An 11,259-nucleotide genomic window follows, 5' to 3' on the forward strand; every position below is an offset into this window, starting at 1 on the left:
TGTAACCCAGGGCTTAGCCAGGAGATGTTTGTAATCTTTTAGACAAATAGAAAAGGAAGCTGTCACATTGTAGAAGCCAAATTGACAATATTTGTTGTCATTTCCTTCTAAAATATGAATCAGATAATGCCAGTATTGTGTAGGGTTAGTACATTTATTGTGGTTTGTCTCCTGGGTTTGAATCCCTAGCTTTGTGACCTTGAACAAAGTTACTTAACCTTCCTAAGTTTCATTTTATTTCTGTAAAATGGAGAGAGTAATAGTAGCATTCATACCATAGATTCAATGTGAGAATTAAATGAAATAATGCATGTCAGTGGCTTAACACAAAGTAATTATTAATAGTGGTGTTCAGTGTATGTTTATTATTATGTCCTGTCCTACTTCTATTGATCTTCATTACCTACCCAAACCCTTGCAGTTCTCTGTTATCTGACTCCATTCCACTTTAGAGGCCCAAATGTCTTCAAAGGCCTGGCAGGTAAAAAACAAGCTAAGCAAGACTGTGGCAAACTGGGGCCACATGTTCCATATAAAAAAGAGGCACCTGCTACTCACTTTAAGCCCAGTGTGGTTACCTTTGAAGAGGTGTCAGAAACCTGGACTTTATGTGGAACTTCCTGCTTTTTAAATGTGTATAACTAAATGAGAATTCTTAACCAACATGCTAAGACCAAAAAAAGCCCATTTGCAGACTGGATATGGTTGCCCTCTTGCAGCCTCTGCTTTATGCCTTTCTGCAGCCTTGATGACTGCTTACTTTTCCTTGCATAGACTTTATTCCTTGTGCTTTCAGACATACTAGTAACTGTTTGAATTGGCTTTGGTTCTTTCTCTCTTTAACGGTATTGTTCTTTCAGACTTGACTTGACCTGACTCTTTTCTCTGAATTCTTCATTTCCTCCTCTGTGATGCCAGTGCACTTTGCAGATCTTTCTATTCTAGTACTTAAGACATTCATTTACTTGTTTATTCAGTAAATAATTATTAAGCACCAGACTGCATAGTAGCTATAACTGTAAGCCTGCCTTCCTGGCGCTATGTTACAGAGTTAATATTCATGAGTCACCCCTCCCATAAAAAGGTGAGCTCCTTTAAGGTGGGAACCATGTGCTCTTTGTCTGCTTTCTTCAGCAATTGGCTCTGTGAGCCTGACACCCAATGTATTAATTTTCTATTGTTGCTGTAACAAATTACCATGAACTGAGTGTCTTAAAGCAACAAGTACTTATTATTTTATAGTTATAGAGGTCAGACCCTGAAATGGGTCTCACAGGGCTAAAATCAAGCAGGGCTGTGTTCATTGTGTAGGCTCTGGGGAAAATCTGTTTTCTTGTCTTTTCCAGCTTCTTGAGGTTGCCTGCATTCCTTGGCTTCTGGCCCCTTTGTGCAACCTCAAAGCAAGAATGTAGCATCTTGAAATCTCTCTCTGACTAGGGTCTCCTAATTTGGCTCCCTCTTCCAATTATAAGGAATCTTATGATTACATTGGGCCCATCTGGATAATACAGGATACTTCATCTCGAGGTCAGTTGATTAGCAACTTTAATCAATTTGCAACCTTAATTCCCCTTGCTGTGTAACATAACATCTTCACAGGTTCTGGGGATTAGGACATGGACATCTCTGAGAGCCATTTCTCTGCCTGCCACACCTGGGAAGCAGAATGAGTGAATGAACCATGAAAGCCTATAAACTCTCAGAGCATGGGAACCAGTATTGTGCTAGGCACAAAAAGGCAGAAAGAGGAGTTTCTGCCTTTTTGACCTCAAGGAGTTGATGATCAGTGGAATTGCAGGGGAGTGACTGAGAGCCCTTCAGTTCTCTCTTCTCTTCTCAGATTAAACATCTCTGACTTTTGCAAGCTTTCCCTGTCCCAGGTTTATGTCAGACCCCTTGTTTTGGGTTCCCAAATCTCCCTCTTTAGGAATACAACACATTTGTGATGATAGTTCAATAAATGCCCTTCTACAATATTTTACAGGTAATGAGGGCAATTAAACATATCTGTCTTATTTCTCATTGTGTAATATTGAGCAGAGTGTCTGGCATATGGTAAGTGTTCAAAATTTTGTTGAAAAAATGAGTAAATAAACAAATGAAGAATTAGAGAAAAATGTAGTTTTTAAATCACCTACTACTTAATCCACATTGGGGCTTTGTAACTGGGACCTTGGGCTGTCTGATGTGGCATGCAAAATTGGAAGGATGAGCAAATGTACATTTCCCCTGCACTGGGGAGCAAAGAGTATTTATCAGATTCTCGAAGGAGTCTATATTAGTCTGTTCTCATGCTGCTAATTAAGACATACCAGAGACTGGGTAATTTATAAAAGAAAGAAATTTAATTGACTCACAGTTCAGCATGACTGGAAGGCCTCAGGAAACTTACAATCATGGCAGAGGGGGAAGCAAGCATGTCCTTCTTCACATGGCAGCAGGAAGGCAAAGAATGAAAGAAGTGCAGAGCAAAGTGGGGAAAAGCCCCTCACAAAACCGTCAGATCTCATGAGACCTCATTCACTTTCATGAGAACAGAACGGGGGAACCACCCCCATGATTCAGTTACCTCCCACGGGGTCCCTCCCTCAGCATGTGGGGATTACAATTCAAGATGAGATTTGGGTGGGGACACAGAGCCAGACCGTATCAGAGTCCATAGCCAAAAAGAGATTAGGAAGTACTGCTTTAAGTGAGCAGAGTTGAAATGAGGTCATTTGGCCATAGTACAGAGTAGGAGGATACCATATTGTCCTACGAAAGACTGACTTCCTTCTGAAGCTAACTGGGCTTTTGTATCTTTTTCCCTCGACTCTAGGAGAAGAGAGCGTGCTGCCTCTCCTGACACAGGACTCTAATTCCAAGGCTCGGAGGGGCATTTTAAGAAGAGCTGTCTTTTCTGAGGACCAGAGAAAGGCTCTGGAGAAAATGTTTCAGAAGCAGAAATATATCAGCAAAACAGATCGAAAGAAACTTGCCATGAACTTGGGACTAAAGGAATCACAGGTACTAATGAGCAGGAAGATGTCTACTGCCTCTGATTTCTTGTGAGATCAGATGAAATCAGTTGTGTTCAGGGTGGTGGGCCATAGGCAACTGCTTCATTTCTTAAGGCACACAATGGAATCCATTTATTTGGCAAATATTTCTTATACCAGGCATGGTGCTAGAGCCTGAGGTGTTCTTGAAATGCTTTTCATAATTTTTTAGTGGGTGGAGATATATGTCCCATTTCCTATTTGGAAACAGATCCATTTGCTGAGAGGTCTAGGTTTTTGCCATTGGGCTGCTTAGTTCTTTTCAAATGAAGAGAAATGCTAAGGATGTGGTAATTACATTATAAATTGTTTGCTCTGTGTTCAGAGAAACAGGTTAAATAATTCTTCAAAAAGCAGGAACCACTTTTCCTATCTTTCTTTTCATTTCCAATCCAAAATCAAAGCATGAAAGAGTGACTCATGAATACTTCTTAATGGGTTTCATGATTTTGTTCTTTAGGTTTATGTCAAGTATAATTAAGCAATTTCACATTTGCAACACTTACATAGCTTTCTTGTTCATTGAGGTTTCGTATAATTGTGAATGAGACTTTCTGGCTTTTGGAGTTGTATAATACTCCATTTAACGTTTGACCTACTTGTTGCAAATAATCAATATCATAAGGCACTAGAAGTTTCCTATTTAACCCTCCTTATAATTGTCATGTGAAATACACACTATAATAATCCCTATTTTCTAAATGAAAAAAGAAGAAACTGAATGTAGGTTCTATATCATGTAGTAAAGAGGTTTTGGAGGTAGGCTTCCACCTTAGACAACCGAACTCTGGGGTTTGTGTTCTCTTTAACCTAAAAATACCATGTACAGTTGTGCATAGAGTTCACTGTACAAAGGCGTCTGGCCAAAAGGAATGGTGGCAGCTGAAATGCAGCACGAACACTGTTTGCCAGGTTGAGTTTTCTGGTGCAGGCCTACATCTGCCTGGATTTTTTGAATTAACATAAAGGGACTAAAGAGTTAGAGGAGGCTCTGGTCTAACCACCATGCTCTACTGTTGTTCCTCACTACTGATGACTTGGTGGTTAATTTTGGATCTTATTAAAACCAGTTATTGGCTGGATGCAGTGGCTCACGCCTGTAATCCCAGCACTTTGGGAGGCTGAGGCTGGTGGATCATGAGGTCAGGAAATTGAAACCATCCTGGCTAACACGGTGAAACCCTGACTCTACTAAAACTACCAAAAAAATTAGCCAGGTGAGGTGGTGGGCTTCTGTAGTCCCAGCTATGTGGGAGGCTGAGCAGGAGAATGATGTGAACTCGGGACACAGAGTTTGCAGTGAATCGAGTTCACGCCACTGCGCTCCAGCCTGGGTGACAGTGTGAGACTCCATCTCAAAAAAAAAAAAAAAAAAAAAAAAAAAAAAAACAGTTATTACTGGACTAAACTCTCCTTGACCCTAGGGAAATGTCTTCACAAGCTGCTTGCCCCAGCTTTGTCAAGTAGTAGGAAGCTGCACGAGGTGTAGTAGAGGGTAATTGGCCTATATTAGTCAGTCTGTGCTCTCCTAGCTGTGTGGTACTAATGAGTCCATAACCTTAATTGGTTGTTCTGTGCCTCAGTTTCTCACTTAAAAAAACAGAAACAAATATAATAATTCTGTCTATGTCACAAAGCAGTTTTGTGTATATAACAGATAAATCAGCAGCCAGATCTTGATGGTCTGTTGTGTGCAAGACACTGTACTAGGTAGGCAATAACAGGGAATATTGATAAATACTGAATAAGACACAGTCTGTGCACCTCAGAAGCTTCCACACCCCATGGAAACTCATAAAAAGTTTGATAAAACTATATAATAATATAGACAGTATCATGTGGTAGGTTAGATATACTGCCCAATAAAGGGATCAGTTCTCAAAGTTACTTATCTCTCTGAAGCCTTATGTTGATCCCCATCTCTGCAAAGGACAGCCATGTGATGGGTCCATATACGACCTCCAGAAAGTCTAGTGATGGAACTCTCTGATCTCAGAGGAGCTGTTGGGCCTGAGAGAGGATATCAGGGGAGCTCAGTGGGCCTGGCCTGCATCTCACTGGTGTAAGAAGCTCCTGTTATCAGAGGGGAGACAACAGGCAGGTTTGGGAGCTTGGAGAGCCTCTGGTGGAGTTGAAACTTGAAGTAGGTGTTAAAAGATGGAAAGCAGTGGAAAGTAGCTAAGTTCCATCTGACAGTGCTCTGAGAAATTGTGAAAATCTCTGATAGTACATATTGTGGTCCCAAAAAGAGACTTCTGAAAAGAGAATGCAACAGACATATATAAAAATTATGGAGTATAATCACAATCTCTCCTCCTGCCTCAAAAACAACTATTTTCCTATTTGTATGCTATCTTGTTCTTATCCATAGGCATATGGTTTTACATAGTTAATTATATTGTGTTTAAAATTTGGTGCCTCAGGAGTGAGTACTTTCTGTCTTACTGAATTTGGTGGAGCATCACAGAAGTAATTTAACATTTTCTTATTTGTAAATCTATCCATTACACAAATGTATCAATTACACAATTGTAGTATATCGATTATAACATTATAATTTGTAAATATATCAGTCTTATTTATAAATGTATCAGTATATCAGTTATAGCATCTCAGAATTTAACATTTTCTTGTTTGTAAATATATCCATTACACAAATATATGAATTACACAATTATATCAATGATAACATTACAATTACAATTTGTAAATATACCAGTCTTATTTGTAAATATATCAGTATATCAATTACAGCATCTCAGAAGTAATTTAACATTTTCATATTTGTAAATATATCAATTACAATATATAAATTACATGGTATTTATTGTGGTAAATTCAGTTAAAAAGGAAACCTATAAAGATAAAAGTGAAAACTCATCTTACTCTCCTCAAATCCAATTCCTTGGTTACTTCTGTCATTTACAAATGGCACTTGTTTGAATTTTTGACACATCATGTATTATTTTAAAAATAAATTTATATGTGTATTGTATATGCATGAACATATAGTAACACAAACACTTGCATGCTTACCATGTGCCCTTACATTTTGTGTCAATTAATCCTTACAAAAATTTTATGAAGTAACTACTTTTACTACCTCTATTTTACAAGTGAAGAGGCTGATAATTGTGTTTGTGTATATATATACATATGCATATATATACATATACATACTTACATAAAAATTTAATCATATTGTGCATGTATTTTGACATTTTCTAAAGAACACTACAAATCACCTGTATATCCAGCTCACAGATCTAGCAGTAGAGGCCAGAAGATCCTCCAAGTATCCCCTCCCACTCACTATCTGCTCCTTCCAAGGGTATCCTCTATCCTAACTTATAAATTCTTAGTTTTGCCTCTTTTTGTACTTTTATATAAGTAGTAGTATTCAGTGTGTAGACAGAATGTGGTATATCCATATAGTGGAATATTATTTACCTGTAAAAAAGAATGAAGTACTTACTGATAATACTACAACATGGATGAACCTTGAAAATATTATACTGAGTGAAATAACTCAGTTACAAGGACCACATATTATATGATTCCATCAATTTGAAGGTCCAGAATGGGGAAATCTATACAGACAGGAAGTAAATGAATCTACTTAGGGCTGGGGGAAATAGGGAATAGAACAGAGATAGCAAAAGGGTGTGGGATTTCCTTTTGAGGTGATGAAAATGTTCTAAAATTGGTGATGGTTGTGTTATCTGTGAATACATGAAAACCTTTGAACTGTACATTTTAAATGGGCGAATTGTATGTGAATTATAGGCTCATAGAGCTATTAACAAATTTTAAAAAATAGTATCATTCAGTATTATTTATGTAAATAGAATCATATATGCTTCTTTTACTTAACAGTATGTTTGTGAGAATCTTCATGTTGTGTGTAGTAAAAGCTCTTGTGTATTCATTGCTGTGTAGTACTACCATTATGTAGTATACCACAGTTCATCCATTTGCTGATGGTGGGCATGTGTATTGTTCCCAGTTTTGGGCTATTATGAATAATGCTACTGATAATGTGTATTGTTTGCTGCTTTTTTCCTTTTTTGAATATTATGGATTGCTTCCTTCCATGTCAGTACATACTGATCTACTTCATTCTTTTTTTGTGTTTCATAACAGACCATCATTTCACCATCCTCAATTTTAAGTTACTTCCAATTTTTACTATCACAAATTTTTATGCACTTTAAAAATATTTTGTAAGAAGAGAGTGTGAGATTTATGTGTAAAAGTGTATGTACATTTAAAATGTGGCAGATTAAAAATTCCTTTCCAAATACAACATTGTATCAAATTAGATACTGACATATGAAAATTTCATTCTTACTAACAAATAGTTCCATTTTGCAAAACCTCTACCATTTATGATTTGAAAAATGTCGCCACTCTCATGGGCAATGCTATTTGTTATTTTTCAATTTGAATTTTCCTAACTACCAGAACGTGAGGGGCTTTTAATTGTTTTATTGGCCATTTGTAGTCTGTGAATTGGCCTTTTCATGGCTGCATCTTTTTTTTTTCTATCATATTGTCTTTTTATTGATATGTAGCAATACTTTGGCTGTTAGTCAAGAATTATGGAATATTATGGTTAGGAAATTTTTCCTGTTTCAGATGTTGCAAAAGTCCTTTCTAAGTTTGTGACTTTTTTTATTGAGGTAAAATATGCATAGCAGAATTTATCATTTTAACCTTTTTTAAGTGTTCAGTTCAATGACATTAAGTACATTGACATTGTTGTGAAACCATCACCACCATTCATCTCCAGAAACTTTTTCATCTTGTAAAACTGAAACTCTGTATCCATTAAACAATAATTCACCATTTCCCCTTCTCCCACCTCCTGGCACCCACTATTCTACTTTATGTTTCTATTAATGACTATTCTAAGGCTCTAATATGAGTGGAATAATATGGCATTTGTACTTTTATGCCTGGCCTATTTTACTTAGCATAATATCTTCGAGGTTCATTTCTGTTGTAGCATGTGCCAGAATTTCCTTCCTGTTCAAGGCTGAATAGTATTCCTTTGTATGTATGTACTACATTTTATTTATCCATTTATCTGTTCCTAGATGCTTGGTTGCTTTCCATTTTTGGTTATTGTGAATAATGCTGCTATGAACATGGATGTACAAATATCATTTAGATTTCTTGCTTTTAGTTTTGTTGGGTAGTTTCTGGCTTGTTTATATGTTTGTACAGAAATTTCTCATTTTTATGTATTCGGCTCCTTTTTATCTTTTCCATGTATCCTCTGTTTTATGTCATGCTTATGAAAACATTAGTCTCCCCAAGACTATCACGATAATCTCTATTTTCTTTTAAAACTTTTGCAGTTTTATTTTTATATTTAGCTATTTAATCTATCTGGAATTTGTTTTTGCATTTCTTGAGAGGTAGAACTTTCAATGTTACTCCCCATATATGCATTTGTCTCAACACGATTGATTGTGAGGAAACTCCTTTTATGCTTTTTTTCTTTGAGATATCACTTAACAACAAATATTTATAGATATACAGAAAAGCTAAGAGAAGAGGAAATAACGAATGTGATGACAAAGGAAAGAATCACTATTGAAAACAAAAAACCGTCTCAGTGAAAACCCATTAGAAATACTTGGCATGCTTTCTAGGAATAAATGCCCACTGCAAACAATAAATGAGCTCATGAGTAGAACCAAGTGCTGTGGTATGTACACATTAGTTCTGTTTTCATATGAAAAGCCTTAATCATGGTGTTGTAACTGAGATGACAGTCTTTCGCACTGAATTGCCTGGGGTAGATTTCTTTGGTTGCCATTTTGAACACTCCCAATCAAGTTGAAAGAAAGAAGAAATTGTTTTTACAATCTGGAATGAGAGCCTCAGATAGAATTTTTTTCTTCACTGAGAGAAATACTTGGTTGATATAATAATTATTTCTTCAGATAAAAATTTTCTGGTTTTTGTTTTAAAAATAGAAAGCAACTAAATTGTTAGTGTAAGGATGTGATGCAATACACAGGAAAGAATGTGATTGGCTTTTAAGCTTCCAGGAAACTAGTTGTGAAGTTTTCAGCTCAGGCACAGTTGACTACACAGTGTATAAAGAGGGAGGTTAGTAATAAAGACTCAAGTGCCATGGGTTGGGGGAAGGTATGGTTCAAATTAGGAACCACCATCATAAGCACTTTTGGCTTAATTACAATTAGTTGTTATTTATTGAGCCTAATTCTTACAGTTTGATAAATCCTGGGAGTAATCAAGACTTGGAAACTGTATAAAGCCTGCAATTTATCAAAGCATTACAGAATGCATTCTTAATTTAGTCTCAGAAAGCTCCTGATGAGGTCTGAATGTTTATAAGAGCCTGGGCCCCGGAGTCAGACAGTCATGAATTCTAGTCTCAGTGCTTCCATTTCACTAGCTGTATGACCATGAGCTAGTTAATCTCTCCAAACTTCAGTTTTTTTTAACATGTGAAATGAGGACTTCTTACAGCCATTCTGAGGATCAAATTATAAAATCCATCCCGAGTGCATAGCCTGATGCCTGGCACAAAATAAACACTCAGATGCTAATACTAGCCCATCCATTTCCTTTGAATAAATAATTCAGCACAGACTAGATGATGTTTTAAAATATCTAGGAGTTAAATGAATTTTGAAAGCTATCAGACTTACAGGGTGTAACCAATTTATCACAGCTGTTTTGTTTCAAATGTGTGTATGGGGATATTAGATTAAGATATTTTTGGCAAGGTGTGGTGGCTCATGCCTGTAATCCCACCACTTTTGGAGGCCAAGGTGGGCAGATTCTTTGAGCTCAGGAGTTCAAGACCAGCCTGGGCAACATGGCGAAACACTGTCTCTACAAAAAAAATATAAAGATTAGCCTGTTGTGGTGGTGTGTGCCTGTCATCCTAGCTACTCAGGAAGCTGAGGTGGGAGGATTGCTTGAGCCTGGGCGGTGGAGGTTGCAGTGAGCTGAGATCGCACCAGGGTGACAAAGAGAGACCCCATTCCCCCCCCCGCCCAAAAAAGGATATTTTGAAGGAGTTCATGTGAAAAGCCACAAGGACTTTTTGAGGTCGGCTCTCATAATAAGGTATTCTGTAGAAGGGATAGTAGAAGCAATTACAGTTTAAAATGCTGAAGTAAAATAACCTGGAATAAGTCATCATTTTGTGCAATTATTTTGTCAATAGGTGAAAATTTGGTTTCAGAACAGAAGGATGAAATGGCGGAATTCCAAAGAAAAGGAAGTGCTTTCCAACAGGTGTATCCAAGAAGTAGGTCTTCAAGAGGATCCCCTCTCACAGTCTGCTCTGGGTTTCCCTTCTCCGTGTCCTTCAATATGGGATGTCCCCCAACAGCACTCAAGTCCAAGATGGAGGAAGAATTCTCCAGAACCCTCAGAAAGACTAATCCAGGAGAGTTCAGGGGCACCACCCCCAGAAGCAAATTCACTGCAAGGTGCCTTGTATTTATGTTCTGAAGAAGAAGCTGGAAGCAAGGGTGTACTTACTGGGGCCATCTGAATGGAAGCATTCCTCCGTGTTAATTTAAAAGAACGCTTAATAGTAACTTTTGGGCTCTAATGCCAGCTCGCCTGTACCTCATCAGTGCTTACAGCCTAACAACTTTGGAGCGATATATGAACTAATGCTTTAGGAAACCCACTCTGGTGTTCTCCTGTTTGGCCCTAGGCTCAGGCTTAATTTGTAAGTGGAGTAGAATCTCCCAGGAAGTATGATGGAACTGAAAAGAATGACAGCAACAGGTGGCTCGGTCCCTGCTCTTAGTATGTGTATATGTGTGTGTGTCTCTATGTGTGTATATACATAAATATCCATTAAAATGTGTTAGTAGAAACTAGTTTCTCTTTAACTATTGCATTGAGTAAATTCATTTCCTTTTATGTGAAGAAAAATACCATTGACAGAATGTTTTTAATTTTTTGAAAATAATGTAAAATTTGGACTTTGGTGCAAACTTTCATACCCCAAAAACATGTTTTAAAAAATTCTCTATTTTCCAATTTCTTTTGGCATCCAGCTGTAAGTGAATTTTAACACCTTAGCTCAGCAGTCCTCATGAAATGAGCCGCTGCTAGATACATACACTGAAAATATATATTTAAAATGAACCCAACAGGCAAATTAGAAGAATTTCTATATATAACTATTAGTACCCTTAATCTCCAAGTCTCTGGA

General features: G+C 37.2%; 1 protein-coding gene across 1 annotated transcript in view; it reads left to right on the plus strand.

The window, feature by feature from the left end:
• DBX2 (developing brain homeobox 2) overlaps window positions 1-10,918 on the plus strand; it is a 36,520-nt gene extending 25,602 nt beyond the window's left edge. The window contains exons 3-4 of the mRNA XM_033223557.1: window positions 2,819-3,006; window positions 10,252-10,918. Of these exons, the coding sequence (XP_033079448.1) occupies window positions 2,819-3,006; window positions 10,252-10,584 (521 nt within the window). The 3' untranslated portion in view covers window positions 10,585-10,918. The remainder of the gene's footprint in view (window positions 1-2,818; window positions 3,007-10,251) is intronic.
• Window positions 10,919-11,259: the final 341 nt, after the last annotated feature.

The sequence above is a fragment of the Trachypithecus francoisi genome, unplaced genomic scaffold, assembly GCF_009764315.1.
Source record: "Trachypithecus francoisi isolate TF-2019V2 unplaced genomic scaffold, Tfra_2.0 Lachesis_group11, whole genome shotgun sequence".
Taxonomy (NCBI): Eukaryota; Metazoa; Chordata; class Mammalia; order Primates; family Cercopithecidae; genus Trachypithecus; species Trachypithecus francoisi.